The sequence below is a fragment of the Lepisma saccharinum genome, chromosome 13 (assembly GCF_977018435.1).
Source record: "Lepisma saccharinum chromosome 13, izLepSacc3.1, whole genome shotgun sequence".
In the NCBI taxonomy this organism is placed as follows: Eukaryota; Metazoa; Arthropoda; class Insecta; order Zygentoma; family Lepismatidae; genus Lepisma; species Lepisma saccharinum.
In genome coordinates this window covers 64,158,562-64,182,757 of record NC_139241.1, presented here as the reverse complement: position 1 = coordinate 64,182,757, position 24,196 = coordinate 64,158,562, and the positions used below count along the sequence as shown (strand labels likewise).

The window sequence follows — 24,196 nt, the reverse complement described above, 5'->3', positions numbered from 1 at the left end:
TTCTTATAAGACATGAGAAGATATACCTTCTGTAAAGATTACATCTTGCAATGATGTCTAAACTTAGACCACTTTCTGATAAGACATGAGAAGATATTACATTCTGAACTGGTGTACACCTGCAAAATTCTAAGGAAAATCCCCCTTTAAATATTCTCTTATTTGAGCGTTCTTTTAAATAACTCCGGGATATTCTTTTTCCATGAAAATTTCTCTTGGTGTTTATCTTAAACTGTAGAGAATTTGTGACAATCATGTAAAAATATAATCTTCATCTTTCTGGCAATGAAATGTTGCAACTGGTGAGAAATAGCTTCTGTAAAGTGTACATCTTGCAATGATGTCTAAACTTAGGACACCTTCTGATGAGACATGAGAAGAATTTACATTCTGAGCTGATGTACACTTACTGTATTCTAAGCACAATCCCCCTTTAAATATTCTCATATTTGAGCGTTGTTTTACATAATTCCGGGATATTCTCTGTCCATGAAAATTTCTCTTGGTGTTTAACTTAAATTGTGATGAATTTGTGACTGAGGTAAAATATAGTCTTCATCTTTCTGACCATGTAAAGTTGCAACTGTTAGAATTAGCTTCTGTAAAGTGTACACCTTGCAATGTCGTCTAAACTTAGGATACCTTCTGATAAGAAATGAGAAGAATTTACATTCTGAGCTGATGTACACTTACTGTATTCTAAGCACAATCCCCCTTTAAATATTCTCATATTTTAGCGTTGTTTTACATTACTCCAGGATAGTTACTCTGCATGAGTATGATATTTGTCTTGGTGTTTAACTTAAACTGTGGTGAATTTTTAACTCTCATGTAAAAGTCTGGTCTTCATCTTTCTGACCATGTAAAGTTGCAACTCTTAGAAATAACTTCTGCAAAGTGTACATCTTGCAATGATGTCTAAACTTGGGACACTTCGTAATAAAACATGAGAAAAATGTACGTTGTGAGCTGATGTAGAATTGCGGTATTCTAAACACACTCCCCCTGTAACTATTCTTATATTTTAGCGTTCTTTTACATTACTTTGGAATATTTACTGTGCATGAAAATTTCTCTTGGTGTTTAACTTAAACTATGAAGAATTCGTGGCACTCACGTAAAAATATATGGTATTGTTGGTCCTGTTCATGTAACAGTTAAACTTGTGAAACTGACTTCTTTTTTTAAATTATGTTGTGTTCTCTCACCACTTTACATATTTTCTCACTTTTTTTTTGGAATGAGAATGAGAGACCAGTTACTGGTTTAAACAAACATACAGAAATTAGCAATTATGATAGCTAATAATAATTAAAAAAAAATGTAGCAAGAAAGAAATGGGATGTATTAATTTATATCTGCCTGCTAAAATTACTGACATTAGTTTCCTAACTAATATATCTGCAAAACTTGTTGAACCCCCCCCCCCTTTTGTAATGGAAATAAACCGAATTTATATGTCTTAGTTTTGTAAAATAGGGAAAGCAAGACAACAGATGATAGTACAATATGACTTCTAGGGCATATGGTAGGGTTGATACTAGGATCCATTGTTCACTGCTTTAAAACAGTATCAATATCTAAACGAATAATAATATTTTTGCTGTTGCTAAAATAGGCAAATCAAGATTAGAGCTGCAGTTTGGAGTGGAACCTAAGTCACAATGTACAAAGGGCGTTCAATAAGTTTTGCACAGATGGTTATAATATTTTTATTAGTTCAATATAGCATTTTGCAGGTTAGTCTCGTGTTACTCACAAATCCAGAATATAAAAAAGGAAAGTTAAAAATTGTACTTACGTATGCGAGTATATTGTTCCTACTGTAGAACGACGTTTCAGAGATTGACTATCTCCTTCTTCAGGTTCATATAAAAAAAAACTAGGTACTTGGCATAGTACTGCGTCAAAAATGTAATATGAGGATTGTGATTAAGGGTTGGTTAGGATACATTTAAAATATTATGTTTTTGCTATTAGAAGTACGTAAAAAACATGTCGTTCCCTAAGAAAACTTGTACAATAGACCTATTCACAGGTAAAAAAGTTTAAAAAAAGGTTAAAAATCTAAAAAAACCTGCATGAACCACTATGCGACTTGCAGGTTCGGCCATTCCTACCCAACTATGCATCCTAATCCATATGAAGGTCAATTCTCCACGAAGGTTTCCCCTCCCCTTAATTTTCTTGTTTCCCCTTATTACGTCACAAATCCAACGTAAATTCACGTTCCTCCCGTGCAGCTTGCATAACTTCCGGAGTGACGTGGAAACCAATATTGGGTTAAATCTTCCAGGCTTTGTCCCATTTTTTGAGGAAATTGATCCACCCTTCTTCCAAATTTCCTTCGTCCCTATTAAGATTATTCTTCCCCCCCCTACAAATATTCGCTGTTTCATACACGTTTCTTCCTAACTTCCTCCCCTCTTTTCTAATTATCTGGTTTTTTTTGCGATTCTAAGCCCACTTTCCAAAATGTGTTCTGAGAGACCCTTTTCATGCTCGCTCCATCTGTTACCCATATTTCGACCTGTCTGTCCTATGTACTCCTTCCCGCATTGACATTCTATTCGATAAACCCCCTTCTGTTTTTCCGGTATTTCCCTAGTTGTCTTTCCTTTCTTATAATCGGTAAAGTATTTTTCTACATTCTTTGGTGCTTTCATCCCGCAAACGATTCTGAAATCTCTCGTTATTTTTCAGATTTTTTCCGATACGAATTGATGGTAAGGGATGCCAACGTACTTTACCTTCCTTTTTTCGATTTTTTCCCTTTCTTTTTGTTCCCCTTCCTCTTTTTTGGTTTCTTTCCTAATAATTTTCCGTGCTCTCCCCGCGATCTTATCCATTTCTCTATTTGTATATCCGTTTTTTAATCCAGTTTTTCTTATCCACCGAATTTCGTTGTCTTTTTCTTTTCCATTATTGCATAGTCTACGGGCCCTAATAAAAAAGTTTAGGAATACGTTTTTCTTTGTTTTTTCGGGGTGCGCCGATTCCTTGTTAATATATAAGTTCCCCGATAGGGGTTTATGATGTACTCCTGTTCTAATCCTAGTCCCTTCTTTCAAGATACTAAGATCCAGGAAATTGATTTTTCCATCGCTTAAGTTTTCCCTAGTGAAATTTATTCTTTCGTCTTGTTTTTCCAATTCTTCAAATACCTCACATACGTAAGTACAATTTTTAACTTTTCTTTTTTATAGTTGCAATATGATGATGAAATTTTAGGTGAACATACTTTGATCCTTTGGCTAGAAGACCATGTCACTCAATGTAGCCTCCATCTGCTGTGATGCATCTCGTCCAATTCTTTCCATGCCTTGAATGCACTTTAGTAAAATTCAGGTGGCTGCTTTTACACCATTGTTTCACACAAGAAATGAGGTCCTTGTCACTGTCGAATGTTTTTCCCCACAGGTGGGCCTTCAGACGACCAAACAGGAAGAAACCTGAAGGAGCCAAGTCTGGACTATAGGGAGGCTGAGGGATGAGTTCCCATCCTAATTTCATGATTTTTTGCTAGATAAAATTTTCTGAATCCTAGAGACTGCACCACTGTTACCACACTACCCAACGACACACCAGTGATTTCAGCAAGCTGTCTTGTGGTTACACATCTGTCCTTTTGGATGATTTGATGAATGGCTTCCTTGTTCACATGAATCACTACACTACACTTGATGGTCTACCACACCTTGGTTTGTCCAAAAGAGTGAAATCACCATCATCTTAAACCTCTGCAACCATCGTTGGATACTGGCGCGGTCCAATGTGTTATCCCCATAAACCGGAAGCAGCTTGCTATGAATTGATGTGGCTGATTCATGACCGGTTTTGAACAGGAATTCCATTACCGACGTTGTCGGGTCCTGATGTCTACTTCAGTGTCCATTGTGGTTTACCTGTGAACAATAGGAAAAAAAATATTGCCATTTTAAAGCCAAAGGATCAAAGTATGTTCATCAGCATATTGCAACTAATAACAATATTATAACCATCTGTGCAAAACTTATTGAACGCCTTTTGTAATTGGTCTCCATTTATTATAACAAAGCCAACAAAGTTTACAAATAAAGAAATTTAAAAAAAACAATAAATTTAAAAAATTCAAATGCTCTTCCTGGACTGTTCGTTATAGAAATGTTAAACTTTATTTGTTAATGAAATATTTTAGGATTCATTACAAAGCCACGAGTCTGTTCAATAATTGTATTTTCCTTCATTTTTAGGGATGCTGTGAGCGATCTAGCCCTTCACTTCCTAGATAAGATTAAGGTAATGGTGGTGAAGGACATCGAAAGAGAAGACATAGAGTTTGTGTGCAAGGTGAGTGATTTGCGTTTGAAATATTTTCTCCCATCTTTTAGCCTAATTTCTCTTAAAAGAGGCAAAGAAATTCAGATGTATCTGTAGAATGTGTAATAGTCAACATTTTATTAATATAATTAATATAATTTTTTACTACCAAAATACATGCATAGATCAGTTACATTAAGATATCATTTACAATGAAAATGTCAATCACATGAACATAAACATTGCATATTAACATACGAATACATGTTGTTGATACGAGCATCCTTGGTGATCTGTTGAGTAGTCATCATTAGGGGGTGGATTTACATGCACTAAAAATGCCAAAATATGCATTAAAACAGGCAAAATATGCACTATACATTTTAAAAGGGGGTCCTAAAAATTGTGTATTACGTTCTATATACGCTTTATATTGGCATCACTTCCCAGAGAACATGAGATTGCCCACATAATTCCAAGAATTGAAGCAATTCCTGCCTATAGACCCATATAGCTAATATAATTGCTCAATGTGATTAGTGATAGAAACCTTGCATTTTTGTTGTTTGTATTTTTTAGTGGCTGGGCCCTACAGGCTTTGTTCCCAAATAACAGAATCATTATATATTAGTCGTTAACAGCTGAACACAGTAAAGATAACATCCACTACATAAAATAAACCTGATACCCACAACTGGTTTTACGCACTCAAAATATTATGGTTGAACTACACTGTTGCACAGGGTTTGCAAAGCCCTGAAACCCTTGCCCAAGCCCACAAAAGGAACGTTGACTTAATTGGATGACATTGTGGATAAATGATTGTTTTCTGATTTTAAAAAAGATGCCAAAAACTTGAAGCATGAACTACCACCTTCCTGCAACAGAAAATGACTATCTAAAACATAAATTTTAATACTAAAATACTCAGAATAGACTTGACATTAAGTAACTGTTGCATCAAATCTTCTCTTCGATCCTGAAGTATTACAAATTTCTTAACTATTATCTGTCCACAGCAAGCCTGGAATAGGTTTAAATAGATGAACATGACCCGAGAGAAGTGCTATTGGTTGGGATGGCAGCTATTTCCAAGAATAAAAATATAGAGCATTTGACAAAGGAACCGCAGTGATCTAGTCAGTGGTGCATCTGACTGCTGTTCAGGAAACCATGGTTTGATTCTCTGGGTGGGTGATCTAAGGTCAGAATTTTTTCGGCCTTGTTCCCACATAAAGTGGCTCTGGGGCTCACCCAGCCTCAAAATCAATGGTTACCTGGGGGAAACCCTGAGGGGCTAAAGGTGGCCAAATCATATCACCTCCAAAATGGCCAAGATCAAGAATGTGTGGGGCCCTACCCCCCACAAATGTGCCTTAATGGTACGCTGCTATATGCACGGGAAACTTTACAGTTACCTTTACAAAAAAATGCCATTTACTGAAGATTTTATACTGAAGCATTGTGGGGGTGGGGAGCTTATTTCACGTACCTTATCTGAAAATGAACCAATGTCAGAATTGTGGAATAAAGTCAGAACTTCACAAACCATATTATTTTGTTTATATTTACTTCATTCTTACATGAGATGGAGAATAGCACCGATCAATGTAGTATTTTAAATATTTTCATGTTGGGAGGGGTGGTTCCAGAAAATTCCTGGGAAGCAACGCATATGTGCTTAACATCTCCCCCAAGATATACCAGAAGCAAGCATCCAGAAGGGGAAGTGGCTCATCCCAACCCAAATAACTACCATTCAGGTATAGGCACTCACGTAGACTTACAAAAATAACATAACCAAAGCTAACCAAGAGGTAATGCCACCCTGCTGCTGTCACTGGCAGATAGAACTGTGACTCATTTCTTTTTTATATTGGTGAGAGGGTGATTTTCTTGAACTTTGCAACAGCTATAGTTTTCATTTACTGGATGTCCTTGACCCAACAAGAGTGATCTAGTTTACTCTTGACACAAAGGACAATGAAATGGAAGGGGCACACTTGGAATAAACTATTACATTAAATTACTTCCAATATATGCAAAAATATGCACTATAAAACTTTGGCAGAGTGTTTCCAATGAACTGAAATGGATGAATCTGTCTGTTGAAAGCTCATGAATTTTCCCCGGGGGAAAAAAAAACCATGCAAATATCATATTGTAGTAATCATATTGCCACCGAAGGTTGTGGTATGCACTTTTTGGCATTGACATGAGTGTTGTCTTATCAGTTTTCTAACCTAATATTTGTGCAAACTGCAAAATTATATCATTTTGTTTTGTTTCAATAAGAAGGTGTAATTCAGGTACCCTTGTTTTGTAAAGAAAATTTCTAAATATACAACACAAAGTGACACAATTAGACCATTGAATGTTTAATGTTGGATTGGTAAAGTAGTGGTTAGTTCATTGATGTTGGCCAAAATTTTAAAAGGGCCGAATTTCATAGCACATTTCATCAACATATTAAAACCTGAAATACAATCACAACATTTAACCATATTTTAACCTTTCCATGTCTTATTTTCTTTCATCCTGAAGAATTGAGAATGGCCCAAAAAATTCACAGGAAAAGTAAGGTACGTGTTGTGATTTTATCTTGGTTTCATACGTATTATATTACTGAAGAAATATTGTTGGTCAAATTGTGATCATGTATTGATGGGTACTCCCAGTCTTGTAACTGAAGCCTTGAGGTGGTGATATTGACTGTGATCCCTTTTATTTCAGACACTGGGATGTCGTCCGATAGCTAGCTTGGACCACTTCCTCCCAGAGCACCTGGCGAATGCAGAGCTCGTGGAAGAGGTTATGACTGGATGCAGCAAATTTGTGAAGGTAATGGTTTCCTTTTGGTCCAGGATTGGAGGATTCTGTGTTTTATTTTAGAGTGAACATGCAGTCTGTGCTTTTCATTTGTACATATTTGCACAAGTTTTAGTATGCAGAAAATTCGTTAATGCTCAAAATCAAGATGGTAGTAACCTGCAATGTTACTGTGTTGACCCAAATTTGCAAGCAAGTACATTAGTCTGAGGTGGCAAAGTAGAAAGGTGATATTTCTTCTTGAATTCACATCAGGATCCTTCGTGTTCCTTTATAATTCATAGCTTCAAACAATAATATTAATTTACACACAAAAATGTAGAATGAGCCACCTTCATTTGCTGCTACGATTAAAAAAAGATAAACTTGCGTTAGAGGTAATGCATAATTCAACTCATGAATGGCCTCAAGAGGCCAAGGGCATGTGCGCAGGCCAAAGGCGGTCATTTTTAGCAAAGATCAGTGCTTTGTGTACACAATATACAGTGGAATCTTGATTTTAAGTTTTTCAGGGGACCAAGCTAAAAGAACTTCAAATCTGGGAGAATTTTGTAGCATTTTGCTCTATTGGGACAGAGCATTTGATTGTATAATGTGGGAAAATGTAAAATTGGGGTTCCACTGTGTATATGTCCTTGTAACACATGTCCATGGGATCTTTCAATTCAAAACCTCGTAACAATAGTTATGAACAAACTGTTATAACTCCTACAAGGGGAAGCTTTTCTTTTTCCTTATTATGAAAAATACAGTGGAACCCTGATTTTACATTCTGGGATTTAAAATTGTCCCCACATTGCACATTCAATATCGATAGTTTCAGCATAGCAAAATGTTATAACAATTTCTTCAATTTCACATTTTCCTACATTTTAAGGCTTTTAGTCTTGGTCCCCTGAAAAATGTAAAATTGAGGTTCCTCTGTAAATTGTGATGAATGGCGTATAATTTGAAATACTTGCAAAAATCTCATATTTATCTATGTGCGTAACTTAAAATGCATTTGCTTTTTATTAAGGTAACGGGCATCCAGAATCCTGGCCGCACAGTGACTGTTGTGGTGAGAGGGAGCAACAAGCTGGTTCTGGAGGAAGCCGAGAGATCGCTGCATGATGCTCTGTGTGTCATTAGGTGCCTTGTCAAACAGAGGTGAGTGTCCTGTCTGGTTTGTTTAAAGTATTAGAAAGAGTTCCATGTGGGAGTTCACGTCAGTAATGTCCCGAATCATCAGCAAGCAAGATGAAGAAGTGCTCTTTTAGAGCAAACTCTCATTTTTTTATGCCATGCAGGGCATCATATGAGTTAATGTGGCTCAAGTATAGCCAACTATTATTTCATTATATTCAAGTACTTTCTTGTAACCACAGTTGATACTAAATATAAAATACAGATTTCTAAAAGTCGTTCTAAAACTAACGTTTTGGGTCCTTCGCCGGATACTTTTTCAGGGTTATCCAATGAAGTCATATTAAAAAGGTAAAAAAGTTATAAGCAAAGTAAAAATATCTGTAATTTATATTTATTATTTTATTACAGGAACTGTAGGAACTTACAGAAAGTTTGTGAAAATTGATGCTCAAGGTTGGACCTAGGCATCCTGTTTGAGCCGTATACATTGAGTTGAAATAGTGAAACTGTTGATATAGTCTTCTCTCTGTATCAAGATATGTAAATATGTTTTCATGAGGGTCATTCAATGTCATTTCAATATGGTGAAGTAAAGTAAAAAGTAAGCAAGGGTATCTTGTACTGAGGGTCTTAAGAGTGACTCACAACACAGATTTAATGACATTTCAAAGTCCTGTAAAATGGAAACGGTCTGAGATAGTGAAAAAATCATGTTTCTTTCAACCATAAGAGAAGAGCGTACACAAAGTTTCATCAAAATCTGAGATGGTGGGTGACATAATCTTTGGTTTTTGTGCATATTTGATGTGGAATGACTAGTCACATATTTTTGGTAACTAAAAAAGCAAAATTTCGGTACCAAAACGGAGTTGATTTTGAGTTCAAAAGATTCGCCAATGCTTACAATATGCCTGTTTTCGGAGAATTATCCAAAATGAAGAAGCACGCACACCAATAATAAACAACTTGACCCCACGGAAGCCTATTCACGCTTTTGCCTGGCCATTCCCTGCCCCCTTCCCAACACGTGTTTGCACAGAGTGGCAATAGGCGAAGGCTGTTATTTTTAACTACCCCAAATCACGGTTATCACAAGAAAGAAAAGTGCCTTTTTTGAATGATCTGAATTGTAAAAGAAGGTATAGACCATGAAAACCTTACATTTCCTCTGCTTCTTGCATATTTATTATGTTCGAATGTTAACGACTTTTGTTTCCGACAGAAACACACTTGTTTCGGGGTGGTGATGTCAAAAGTAAAAGCATTTAAAAGCCCATGCTGAACTCTTAACTTGGGATCCCCAATAGCTGTGATGCATCCTTGATTCATACAACACATCTGATATTTCTGTGATAACCTTGTGGACTCTGAGCTTCCATTTCTGATTAATGCTTGTGCGGAGTTGGGTGTACATTTAGTGAAATATATTTTTTTTGTTTCCAGAGCCCTCATAGCTGGAGGAGGAGCACCAGAGACGGAGCTGGCTTTGAAACTAGCCCAGGAAGCACAGACAATAACTGGAGTGGATGCATATTGCTTCAGGTAATGTTAAATGTTCGATGCGTAGTCTGAAATAGTGGCTGAACTTATAACAACGGTGATATTAGCATTAGTTCAGAACTGTCATTACAAATATCTCGAAAGGTAATGCATGTAGTTCTCTGAATGTTAGTGACAGATGTTCTACATCAGCATGCAATGTTTATTGGATATTGCTTTCATTTTTAAACCATACTCTTTCAAAACGTAGTGTTAGAATTGCATAGTTTAAAAAAAAGCACCAGACAATAGATAATGTCCAATTAACGTTACATGCTAATCTTGCAAGGTACCTAATGCCACTACTTCATTAATTTGATAGCATTTCAGTTAATAAAATGTGGATTAGTTTTACCAAACCAACATATGAAAAATGATGTGTACCTCGGTTGAAAATTTTGTTTTATTTCTATGAATATAAAGGTGTAATTCATTACTTGGTTTTGTAATGTAAGTTAATCGGGGATGTGACATGTTAATTGGAACACACTATCATTAGGGATTGGATTTTAAGGTTCTGCACCTTTCCAAAAAATAGCTGATTTTATATCGATCCTTTAAAATATGTATTTTAGGACATGAAATCAAGTAAAATGAACACACTTTGTTGCACCTTTTCGTGAAATTAGCACATTTATCCCCTTTTTACCACTCTTGGATGCTTCACCATCTTTTTCCTTCCTTTTTCTTTCATGTTTTGTTAAAAAATTGGACAGAAAAATTAACGATTTTCACTCTTCTTGAGCAGCTACGTAAAATCATATAGGGGGGCGTATAGTCTCATTTTGTAGAGCAGAACGAGAGCTATAAAATGGTGTAATATAATCATTGCAGCCCCAATAGTTCACAAGATAATGTTTCAAGACCCGCGAGAGAAAAAAACAAACTTCAGCAAAACCTATTTGGTAGAACCACAGTTCTAGCATTATACAGAAGGCACAGAAAAAGAGGACATTGAATAAATGCATGTTATCAGCACTTTTTTTTTTTTTTTTTGCAAGTTTTTGAAAACATTTTCAGAACCTTTTTCCACCCCTTTCCTGACCATAATTTTGCACCTTAAAATCCCTTCCTTACTTATCAGATTAGCTGATATGGGCATATTGGTATGCCAGTTTATCCATAAAATTACCAATAATTTTACTGATTTGATGTATCTATAAACAGGGGTAGAATTCCCTATTGCTAGCTTAAATTCTGCAGCGTTATGTTGGCCATGTATTAGAATGTGTTGCATAGTTATTCATGCTACTACTCTGGTGCAAGAATTATTTAAGTTTTTGTATTAAAGAAATTAAATGTTTTAAGATCAAATTTCATAGCTTATCTTGTTTGGATTCATGGCTTTCTTTGCCTGTATTTTGATGGAAAAACTCCTAAGAGGAGCTAGTGCCTGAATTATTTTTAGTTTTTTCTACCCTTATAAATATATAACAGGAGAAAACCTCTTGCGTAACGTGCCAGCAATATATTTGTTAAAAACAAAGAACTCTATTAAAGTGTTTTTTCATCATGCTGTGTGTGTGATTTTTTTTTTTTTAACAAAACCCCTATATATGTTGTAATGTAGTGCAAGGTCTCTGAACCTTCAGGCCATGGTTCAAGGTAAATGTTGAGCATTGGTTCAACTTTCCTTCATTCTCGGCCAATAAGGGGAGAACGAGGCTCCAGTTAATGCTCTGCACTTTTTTCAAGCATCCCCATAAGGTTCTGATACCAGCCTAGGAAGGAGTTAAAATGCACAATAAAGATTAGGTAGACAAGAGTGTAAACTTTCCATCTTGTCTGGTTCGTCAGCTGTGCATAAATAAGTCTGATTCATTTTACTTTCCTTTGCAGAGCCTTCGCGAATGCGATGGAAGTCATCCCATGCACGCTGGCAGAAAATGCAGGGCTCAACCCCATAGCCACAGTCACAGAGCTGAGGAACAGACATGCCCAGGGGGAGAGGACTGCAGGGATTAATGTCAGGAAGGTAGGTTTTGGTTGAGAATACTTTCAAAACTGCGGATTTTCCCCTTACAACAAACTATTTTTCTTTTCTTTTTTTTTTTTTAGTTTTTAGTTTAAGTGTATATTGAAATTAGGAATGGCCAAATCTGGATACTCGGATATTCAGATTATCTGAAATGTCTCGATATCGGAATATGTGTATTATCCGAACATTTTTGTTGTTTATCCATTTTACAGGCTATCCACATAAATTTTCAATTGGATTTACGTCAGGAGAGTACTTGTACATTGTTATTATCAAAGAACTCATTGACTTTTCGAGATGTATGAGATTTTGCTAGGTCATGTTGGTAAACACCATCACCATCAGGAAAAGATTTCTCGAGATGAGGTATGACTTTTCGTCGCAGTATGTCAATATATTTATCACTGTTCATCATCCCCTTAACAGGAACTATTGGTCCAGGCCCTTCAGATGTGAAACAACCCCAGAACATTATTTTCGGGGGGTGTTTTGGAGTTTGTTGCATGTGTTCTGGTGAAAGTTTTTCACATTTTTCTTTACGAACGAACGAAACCTTGTGACCATGCACTTCAAAATGGCATTCGTCCGAAAAAAGCACTTTCTTCCAGTATCGCATGGTCCAGTCCCGATGACGTTTTGCCCACGTTACTTGCTTTTTACACATTTTTTTGTAAGCAATTGTTTTTTCAATGCCCTACAAGCTTTTCATCCAGATGCGATGCACTGTTGTAACGTGGACGTCCACTCCACTTGACAATAAATCACGTGCTAAATCAACAGCAGTCAGTCTGGGGTTCTGTTTGCTTTTTCTAATAAGAATTCGGTCATCCTGCAACGAAGTCTTCAGTTTTCGACCACATTTTCCCTTTCTTTGAGGCTTGATGGATCTAGTCTCTTGGTATTGTTTCAAAATTGAATTAAACGTACCCAATCCGACACCACATTCTGTAGCAATTTGTCTCTGTCATATTGAAGTATGCAGTGATAACGTAACAATTTTCGACCGTTTGCTTGGCGTTGTATCCATTTGGGTAAAAGCTGAAATAAGAACCACTCGCACAAAAAAAACTTACCTTCCGCTTGGCACATAACTTGCAACACAACTGACTCTTCGTCTGTCGACGATAACAAAATATTTCAATAGACTCCACTTTGGGTCTTCAACAATGAACTATTGAGTAAAAATTGATCGTTGTTCATAGCACAGGGCATTATCAAGAAGAGTTCAATTTAAGTTTGAAATTCTTATGCAATTAACAATTTTTAGTAGATTAGTATATTCCGTAACATTTGTAACTTGTATTTGTAGATATATTTCGAGTCTGAGTATTTGAAAACTGGTTGATACTTGAATTCTATCCTGGTCCAAGAGTGGCCAACCTGTGAAAGAGCCAGGGAATATATTTTTGTTAACCCTTAAACTATATACGTAAACAGTGAAACCTCAATTTTACTGTTTTAAGGGGACAACTTGCAAGAACATAAAATGTGGGAAAATGTAAAACTGGGGAATGTAAAATTTGGGTTCTGCTGTAGTCTTGTAATGTAACTTACTGCATACAGCAGTGTCTAACAGACTCTGTGACACGTAACAGAAAGTTCAATAAATCACACATTGGTTCTATTTCAAGCCTGTTGACAAATATAATACCAAACTGAATTTACACATAGGCAACAATGTCCTGCATTGTTCTGTTGCGCATGCAGGCAGAAAGATATTAATGGTACAGGGTCTGGGAGACCCTGGTGTAAAGGCAGAGGGTTAAAAATATGCTTTATGAAAATAGGGCATACTTAAAATATTATGGTCTATTATACATGATGATTCTAGATTCAAGGTAAAACTGTTTCATTGTATTGTTTCATTTAGGTAGAAAATAGCATAAATTGGGGATGGGACAGATTAATCTGCACACTATTGGTATCTGCCGATATAGTCATATCGGTAAAATTACCGATTATTTTACCGATCCAATATATCAATAAATATATCTTAAATTAGTGCAAAATTCTGCCATTTTGTTGTAATTTTTATAGATCTCCATGCCCTACTTTTTTAAAAAAGTAAAAAAAATCACATTTATTAAGGAGATCAATGAACCATTCAGGTTCTTCAAGAGCCATTTGGAATTTTACATCAGATTGGTATCAGTAAATTGTATATAGTTACTTTATCCCTACATTCTAGTGATTTTTTCCCATCACACATTATATAACAGGGTGGCTACTCACTGGGAATTCTGCATTAGTTATTTGCTCCGGGAGTGATGCGTAAATTCTGCTTGAATTTTTTCCTGTAGACGTGAAAAAATGCAACTTTTATTAATCCCAATCACACTGAATTTATACTAGGGATGGGCAGATACCGATATAAAATTAGAAATGATCCTTGAAGAACCTGAAAGGTTTTGACCTCCTTAATAAATGTGTGTTTCAAGGTGACTGTAGTGAAAAAGAAATTGCATATTAAGACATTTACTTTTTTAGAAATTAGGGCATGCAGATTATCCATTAAAATTACAACAAAATGGCAGAATTTTGTACTAAATTATCAGATATTTATCAATATATCGGTTCGGTAAAATAATCGGTAATTTTACCGATAAACCGATACACTAATATGCCTATATCGGCTGATACCGATAGAGTACCGATTAATCGGTCCCATCCCTAATTTATGAGTTTATAAATGCCTTAATGCAAGTTTTTCACAGTTTAGCTTTTATTTTTATCGGGGAAGGAAAAGAAAGCTCTGAATCGGTTTAATTTGTTAGTGTCCTTTGCAGAACAATCTATCTGACGTAATATTATTGCGAGATAAGATATCTTCAAGATGATTAGATAAATTTTAGTTTGAAATTCTTGTACAGTTAACAATTTTTTGTAGATTATAGAATATATACCGTAACATTTGTGACTTGTGTTTGTAGATTTACGAGGGTCATCCAGAAAATAAAGACCGTTTGGTTATACAAAATGAAAAACACAATATTTATTGGAAAAAACAATTCTGTTACATACGTGAAGCTTCCTTCACTTCTCTACATAATCACCTCCTACATTTAAACATTTGTCGTATCTGGGCACGAGCTTCAGAATTCCCATGTTATACTCTTCGGCCGCCAGTTCATTGTCATGGCAACAGTCTTTTGGGATCGTAAAGGTGTTCTTTTCGTGGATTTCATGCCAAAAGGCACTACGATCAATGCAAATCGTTATTGTAAGACACTAAGAAAACTACGGGGAGCCATCCAAAACAGGAGGGGAGGAATGCTTTCTTGAGGAATTGTGCTTCTGCACGACAATGCCCGTCCTCACACTGCTGGTGCAACTCAAGAATTGCTGGATCAATTCGGATGGGAAATTTTTGATCATCCACCCTAAAGCTGAAAGAGTTTCTGGGCGGTAAAGTGATGAAGGGTTGGAGGTGATAATGTAGAGAAGTGAAGGAAGCTTCAGGTATGTAACAGAATTGTTTTTTCCAATAAATATTGTGTTTTTGATTTTGTATAACCAAACCCTCGTATTTTGAGTCTTTAGTATTTGAAATGGCAAATGTAAACTCCGCACCTTAAATTAATTGATTTGAATTAGAATTCTTGGATACACTGGAATCGCACAGACTTTATATTGTAAATATATTTGTGTGTGTTCCATGTGTATGAGTGATGAGAGGCGATAATACTTACGATTGAAATAGAGAAAATATGCTTGTAGCCTTGAAGTTTTTTGAAAATTTCCTTTGAAAACTGTAAATTATACTTGAATTTTATCATGGTCTTAGAGTAGCCACCCTGTATACATATCATAAATATAGTCACATAGAAATAAATATGGTTCCGGATTCAATATTCATTGCAATCAGGAAACACTTCAGCTTTTAACAATTTGTAACACAAAGGTATTCTGTTTCCAGGGAGCAATAACGAACATCCTGGAAGAGAATGTAGTGCAGCCTCTGTTGGTGTCCACAAGTGCTATCACCCTCGCATCAGAAACAGTTCGCAGCATTCTTAAGATTGATGATATCGTAAGTATTAAACAAGTGAAGATTTGTACTTGTATAGTTTTTATAAATATTCAGTTTGTTTTCATATGGGAGAAAATTTAAGGTTTGTTTATAATCATTAATCACATCACTTAATATATGTTAACTTACATGTTCCTCCCATTATTATAAGTAGGTTATGTTAAAGCAACTTATGAATTCTCTTTTTACACCCAAGTTCCTTGGCCAGATGCTCCTGGAAAATGAGTATTTTCATTTCCATTATTTAATCTTTTAATACAGGCTTGATTGTGATAATTTTGTGAAACTTTCAACTAGAAAAAAAATCTTCAAGATTTGCCATAACACCATATGATGCTCCAAGGAACTTTTTTCTATCTTTGTATTAACATCTTCATTAATACACAGCAATATTTAAAATATTTCTCCAAAAGTTTACCAGTATTTCGCATTTCAGTCTTCAGGGCTTTAGAATAATTTGCACTAAATTTTTCTCCTGGTGGAAATCTATTGAAGTCCAAAAGATGCAAACCTGATTTTTTTTAATTGATGTATGTTAGGAAAGGTGTTAATACAAATAAAAGGTTACAAAATATGGTTACAATTTTTACTTTCTACTGTAACAATTTTCAGTGTCGTACCTGAGGATTTTCAAGTTTCTGTTATTTAACATGAATTAAAGTTACTACATGTAGGCTGCTTCTGCCAGAGGTGGTAATTTTTCTGAATTATTTTTTTTTTCATTCCCAGGTGAACACTTTCCAGTGAACATTCTAAACCTTACGACTTACTTTCCAGTCAACATTCTAAACCTTAAGACTTGGAAATGGTTACTAAATCTCTGCAGCCAGTGGATAATATATAACAAGTATTTTTTCCCCACAAATGCTTGCTTGTTAGTTTGCAAAAGAAAATTCTCATTTTGTCACTTAAATGTTTGTGTTATTTAAACAGTTAATAAATGTTTAATACTAAAATATTGTTTCTCTTGGAACGAGTGTCGAATGTATGCTTATGGAAGTAGTATATTGCTTTAATGGTGTCCCTTGCAGGCAATGATATGAAACAAAAATTGTGCAGTGACAGATTTTGGATACTGAATGTCAGTGTAATAATGGGTATATTGGCAACCAGTGCAGTACTAGAGTACAAGGTGTGACAATTTATCAACCTTGTAATCAAGGAGTCCTGGGTTTGGATTGCACTTCAAACTGCAAGTCCTGTTTGGTATTAATGTTCTATCACTGACTGGGTTCCTAGTGGTTTCTTTTTGTTCACTTAAATATCTCGCTCAGCACTTTTAGCCTGTTTTGACACTTGAACCGTTAATGTGGACTGCCTTTATCAAGGAGGCAAAATATCAATTTTTGTGATTTTGTGACATTCATAGTTTTCCCCCTGTACCCTTCATATGCATTATTAGATCTAAGCACAATTTGTCGCAAGATGGGTGTACCCCAGACCCAGCAATTCCCTGCTTGCTAAAATTGTGTATGTAATGTTTCAAAAATGTTTGTGTATGAAACCATTAAACAGTATGAGGACTCCATGGAGCCGAGGAGACAACGATCTGGACGTGTGAGGACTGTCTGGATGCAGTCTTCAACTTTTCATTAAGAAATACGCTCATGCTTACAACCTGATACTAAATTCAATAAACATAATTCACCTTTTCGTCAAGAGATGTCACTAGTGTACTGGGAGAATACCTCCCAGGTTCTTATGATTTCCTGATACCAAATTTACGTTGAAAATGAGCAAAAAGCACGACATGCCTAGTTTTTGAACCTCAATTTGGTTTAAATCATAAGTATAGATCCACCAACCCATCTGAAACCCTGGCACGGGAGCAGTGTCGCTAGTTATGTTATTATGGGGAAGCCTGTAGTTTGCATATTTTCCGAGGTTTCAGAAAGCTTGGTGGATCTCTATACCTACGTGGTATCTCCAAGCGCACTAGTGTTATCTCTTCAAGAAATGGTGAACTATCATGTGCAAAAAATCTTATTCACATTGAAAATTAGTGAAGAGTATCACATTTTTAAACAGTTCACATTGATTTCAAGATATGGCAGTGGTGGTCTGGGAGCATCTCTCTCCGAGGGTACTTTTGATCAGAACAGAAGTCGAATCCAGGTAGAAAATTTGCAAAAAGTATGATATAAAAGTTCTTCTTCATCAAGAGATGGGTGCTAGTGTATTAGGACCATATCTCTAAGATGCTTTCAATGAAAATGAGCAAACCATGATGCGTTCACTGGTTTCAATTACTTAAACTACGGGGATCGTTACTGTGAACACTTCAGGGGTCAGATGGTAGAGGTAGGTTACGTTTATGGTCCCCATGCAATCTCGCTGACAGGCTTCTGGCAGGGAGTGGAATGATTTCAGGGGATGTAGACGACATACATCTTACCTCTCGGCCAAGCGGTTGAGTGTGGATGTCAGGTGGCAGAGCACGGAGTCCTGAGTTCGATGGCCCACTGTCTTCTTGCCCATGGCTGGTGACGAAGCACATGCTGGTCGGCCCTAGAAGAGGCGCTGGGATGATGGTCTGACCGACGGCTACAAGTTGTAGCCCGTGGTGCTGAAGATAGTCAACTTGCGAATGTAATGCGGTTGTCTTTAGGCGAAAGCTTAATCTCGGTTTCCCGAGCCGGGTTGAGACCTGAAAGGTGTAGAGGTCTTCGCCTGGTAGTTGGTATTCTTCTGGAGGTCCTTGAATTCTGAGACTTGACTGAGACCCGAATTCTGGTGCTTAGCTCTTTTAAGCTGCTGGCAAATACTTCCTAGCTGCTTGGACCGCACTTCCGTATTTGCCAGCTGATGACGGTCTTGAACCCGGTAGTATCGAAGAATGCCGTGTCTCCTGACGTCATGTGCTTCCGCTATTTATGGAATGTTACCTTGTGTTGTAAATTGTCGCACTGATGTCTGGCGAGAGAATTTACCTTTTGTACAGAGTCTCCCTTGAATCGTTCCACATTCCCCTGCTCGTCGAGTATCCACAGGCTTGTGGTTACCAATCGCCTTGAGAAAGATTATACGAGGGTCACTATTTATATTTTGAGCCTTGGCAACACTGATTGAAGTTAGGCGCGATTTGACGTTTGCATGAAATCATCTGGCATTATTCACCATAACGTACTTCAAATGTTTTGTCAATAGCTTCATTTGAGTTGTTTATGTTGACTTGGAGATTGTGCGACAACAATAAAATGGAATTAACTCGTGAACATTTTCGTGCGATGATTTTTTACGATTTTTGACGTGGATTTTCAAGACAAGAGTGCATCGATCAACTTACTTCCACATTTGGCGATGAAGCCCCATCCTTTGCCACTGTGAAACGCTGGTATAACGAATTTCATCGTGGCCGCCATTCGCTCACCGACGAGATTCGCGAAGGTCGTCCAAAATCAGTTGTTGTTCAAGAAAACATTGATGCTGTGCAAAACCTAATACTGCAAGATCGTCATGTGACATACTGTGAGATTGAGGCAACCATAGGCATTAGTTCCACCAGCATATATAAAATATTACATGATCATTTAGCTGTGAGAAAGGTATGTTCTCGTTGGATCCCACACAATTTGACAAAAACTGAAAAAGACGTTCGCGTCAATTCTTGCAAACAAATGCTCAATAAATACAATCGTGGTACTTCAAAAGACGTATATAAGATTGTAACAGGTAACGAATCATGGATATATATATGCATATGAGCCGGAACATAAACAGCAGTCGACTGTATGGGTGTTTCAAGATGAACCCAATCCAACAAAAGTTGTTCGCGCTCGAAGCACATCGAAACAAATGGTCACCTGTTTTTTCGGGAAAACTGGTCATGTGGCAACTGTGCCTTTAGAGGAACGTAGAACGGTCAACTCCGAATGGTACACAACAATTTGTTTGCCAAAGGTCTTCGGTCAAATACGGAAAACAAACAAATGCCGTCGGATCATTCTTCATCAAGACAATGCCAGCTGTCACACATCTCGTCTAACAACCGACTTTATGAACAGCCAAAAAATCGAATTGATGGGTCATCCGCCGTACAGTCCTGATTTGGCACCCAATGACTTCTTCTTGTTCCCAAATGTCAAGAATAAATTGCGTGGACAACGATTTTCATCGGCGGAAGACGCCGTTCATGCGTTCAAAAACCATATTATGGAGGTGTCTCAAGAAGATTGGAAAAACTGCTTTGACAAATGGTTCGAAGGAATGCAAAAGTGTATTGACCATAAAGGAGAATACTTCGAAAAACAATAAAGCAGTTTTCAATGCCAAATTCCTGTTTTTTCATTGTTAGGCTCAAAATATAAATAGTGATCCTCGTATGAGGTTAGTTTATTTGACCCCCCAAAAAAATGTTACATAACAGTATGAAGTAGGTACCCGGTGACCGATGGATTACATAATTGATTATACCTTCACCTGTTGATATACACAAAATAAATTATTGCTTATATTGCAGTGTTCATGCATTTGTAATGCATTTCTTTCGTACATAAGCAAGAAAACAGATACACACCCAAGAAATTACTGGATCTTTTTGTGCTTTTGTTGGCAGTGTCCATTTACTAGTAGTGTTCCTGACCTTGTGGCACTGATTATATTTGTGTTTTTGTTGTATTTACCTTATTATTAATACCCTAATCCATGAATAAAATATTTTTTACATAAGTTATGCAGTATTATTTGTTTAGAATACTGTCAATTATTCAAACTGCATGTCGTGAGGTGAAAGTCGTTAAACTTAAAATAATGGTTTAGAGCTTAATAGCATAAAGAAATAACGACTTGTGATTTTTCTTTTCTTGTTTACACACTGTGAATCGAAGCACTTAAGTGTGTCGCCAAGGGTGACGACACGTAGCTCCCTTTCGATGCACTGATTGAAACACAGGAGGGTGGGGGAGGTTAGAGTCCTGGCATCGAAGGTGTTGGTACTCCTGGGCTGCTTCCGGATGGAATGACGTCTGTCCCTTAGCCGAGAGTTGGACTGATTATAGAAGGAGTGTGGGAAATATATTCTTGCGAGTAGATGGACTGTGGGGAAGGGGTGCGTTTCACTTTGAGGGTTTGAATTTGCGGAGCTACTGATGGGATTGGGGGAGCTTGATGTGTGGGGACTGCCATAGAGATTGTTTGGGGCGGAGGGGGAGGTAACAACTGCAAAGGTGCACTTATAGTCAGAATTTCGTAGTCCTTAACCTTTCGAATGGGTTTTCTACAAGTTCTGATTTTGTAATACAAGTAAACTAGGATTATACTGAGCGTTAGAATAACGAATAAGGCAATGGATAAATACGACGCAACATGACTTGGGGATTGGAGGAGGACATGGGGTGAGAGAGCATTAGCTTTCTTGGGGCATAAGAATAACGGAATCAAATGAAATATTTTATGCTGATATAATGTGAAGGTAGTTAGGCAGGCGAGCCATATGAATAGTATGATCGTTGGGAAATCTTTGGGTTGAAAAACCATAATATTGGGCGGAATGGTGACAACACGGAATTTTGTTATGTTGAGGTGGGGAATTTCAAGTGACCAATCGTGGTGGAATAACATGGTAGCATTGAATAAAGGGAAGTTTTATAAGTAACGTTAAGTTGAAAATCAAGGTTTTTTTTGTCCGTGCAGCGGGTAGGATATGGATTGTGTGGCAAAGGATGGAATTGTCAAATCCACAGGGAAAAATGGGATGTATTCTTATGTCTTCTGATATTATAACGTCCACGTTGCATTTAACATGTAACAATATTGCTCCTGGGTGATCGTGAGATTCAAGATCTACTATCTCATACGCGCACACTGGCAGGAACGGGAGCTATGAATGGCATCCAACGACTGGCAGATGTTTGGAAACGTGTTCAAGCAGGAGATTACATTGAAGGATTGGAAATGATTCCAGGTATGTATCTTCTTTCTCATACATGTTGCCACTACAAGAAAACTGGACCATATACATTACAGTTAGCCTGACGTCCAAAGACTAAATATTATGCTTGACCAAGAATGGGTTTGAGTTTTGTGCAATAAGTAACACCCATGGCAGTGTCGTGCAACTTTCGTATTAATGTCCTATCACCAACTGGGTTCCCTGATTAAGAAAAGCTTGTTGTGAGTTGAGAACTTATTGGTGTATTCAGAGTCCTCTTGCGTCTGCTCGATGTAATGCCTTCTAGAAACAAAGTAACTAACTAGTATTGAGAGATAAAAACTAGCAGGTGAGAGAGTACCACACTAGTTCAAATCTAATATAGCCTTGTCAGATTGTCATTAACCCTACGTTGGTTGTGCACAGTGTCTAGTACCGGGTGTGCAGTTTTAACGTCGTTATTCATCAATGTTTTGTCAACACCCTCCTTCTTTCTGGCTGAGTTTCTAACCTCTTTCTTTACATCACAATTTTGTTTTCAGTGTCTGTAAGATCGTTTAGCCGCTAGAGAGGGTTCGTTGAAGCACGTTGCTGTCTGGAGCCCATGCGCGATTATAGGCGTACCTAGTTTTTACTGAAAATCTGGTCTGCCGTTCCGTGCCTGACTAACGAAGAGTGCCTTTTTATATTTTATAGAATCTCAATTGTTGAAAGAAAATATCTAATCGTTATAATTGAGGATTTGGCATTTTAGACCATTAATTTAACATATTTTGAAACCTAGTCTCTGGCACAACCATTGATCAATTTTTTCTCGTGGGACCCATGAATGGTTAATCTGTTAAATGTATCAAATATTATCCTCCTCTCTCTCTCCCTTTTTTGGGGAGGAAGGAACAGTGAATAGACTTTTTCTTTCCCTTTCTCTAGCTCTTTTCTTCTCACAATTTCATGTCATTCTTTCTTTTCCCGCCTTTCTCTTGGGAGAGAAAAGAAAGGTGCTCTCTCTATCTCTTCTTTCCCTCCATATTCTCTACAACCCCCTTCCTCTTTTTCTCTAGAGAGAAAGTAGGCACTTCCGATATGCATTGCCTGAAAAAAAATGACACACGCAAGGAAGCATGGGAAAACAGAACACTGCATAGATAACATGAACCCTAAATAAGCACATTATTTTTCAGAGCAATGAACCATGCTTGTGACAGAAGAAGTATTTCATTGTAACTTATGTAGTTACTGCATTACCTCCGGATTATTTTACTCCTCTACCAGCTTACCTACAGCTCTTGTTTGGAGATACATGTTTCGAGTGCTACATGAGCCTTGAGGCATCCTATTAATGCCTTTTGGATCCCAAGCGATCGATCGAGATACCTAAAAGTAACCCTCACGGTCCCAAGCATCTCGATCGAGACGCTGTGTCAAGGTTGTAGTATTTACGTTATAACTTTTCTATTTTTGACTAGAATTTCGATTTTTTTATATTGTTCCTAACACATGTATTTAACAGAAATGTTTCTTGCACATTTTTCATTCTTTATGAAAATGGAGGTGAAAAGGTGGGAAAAGGGACTTTTGTTTTGCATCTCTTTTCAAGGGAAAATATAAATTTCAAATATTTCAACAATTTTTTAAAATAATTTTTGGGGGTTTTCGCCCTTCCCCCTCCATATATACGCCAAATTTGAATAAATTTTGCATTTTGTGCATGTTGACATTTTTTTTCACGGGGGCGGGGGAAACGCCATTTTTTTAAGAAAAGTATTTTGGAGGGGATTTCCCCCCTTACCCCCTCCACATGTACGCCGAATGTGCATAAATTATGCATCGTCTGAATCTGTGATTCATTCTGCGTACAACGGTATATCTTCCATATTTCCAAGGCATTTAGTTTCTGAGCTATAGTCATTTCAAGGTACCGCTGCATTTTGAAGCATGAATGAGTGGCGTGCCCACCATTCCTTTTGGGGGTACAACTCAAGTTACATTGGTAATACGACAATGATGCAAATATTTTTCTGTTTCTTACATGCCAGCGATAATTTCTATGTGCATTTTGAACTTCTCATATCCTTTTTTTTGGGGGGGGGGCCCAAAACCCCATTTTTTTTAAAAAAAAGTATTTTCAGGGGATCTCCCCCTTTCCCCCTCCATATATACGCCGAATTTGCATAAATTTCATCTAGTCGGAATCTCTGTTTCATTCCACGTACAACGGTATATCACTCATCTCTCTAGGGCAATTAGTCTCCGATCTACACTCATTTAATTGAAACTCTGCATGTTGCTCAAAATCGGCTCGGGACCGTGAGGCTTACTTGTGAAAATGGCCTTGGGACTCAAAAGGTTAATTTGATTCTCACTATATCTGAGTTGTGGGGCAAATTCCTCCACTGAAAAAATTACAGCTTTTACATTACAAATGATCAGCAGCAAGTGCACAATTCTAGCCACTAGAATGGAACAAACATCAGGCAATACGCAGATATCATTTTGAACCCTGCAGTCCCAGCATTGCCTATGT

The 24,196-nt window shown here is 37.1% G+C and overlaps 1 protein-coding gene and 1 non-coding gene across 2 annotated transcripts in view; both read left to right on the top strand.

The window, feature by feature from the left end:
• Positions 1–16,759, top strand: part of CCT4 (chaperonin containing TCP1 subunit 4) — a 49,981-nt gene extending 33,222 nt beyond the window's left edge. The window contains exons 8-14 of the mRNA XM_083134351.1: positions 4,233–4,329; positions 7,033–7,140; positions 8,147–8,277; positions 9,700–9,798; positions 11,635–11,770; positions 15,690–15,803; positions 16,533–16,759. Of these exons, the coding sequence (XP_082990477.1) occupies positions 4,233–4,329; positions 7,033–7,140; positions 8,147–8,277; positions 9,700–9,798; positions 11,635–11,770; positions 15,690–15,803; positions 16,533–16,550 (703 nt within the window). The 3' untranslated portion in view covers positions 16,551–16,759. The remainder of the gene's footprint in view (positions 1–4,232; positions 4,330–7,032; positions 7,141–8,146; positions 8,278–9,699; positions 9,799–11,634; positions 11,771–15,689; positions 15,804–16,532) is intronic.
• LOC145997904 (small nucleolar RNA SNORD58) lies at positions 333–399 on the top strand. Its single transcript, XR_014443290.1, has one exon. It is a non-coding gene; the product is annotated as a small nucleolar RNA SNORD58 (small nucleolar RNA).
• Positions 16,760–24,196: the final 7,437 nt, after the last annotated feature.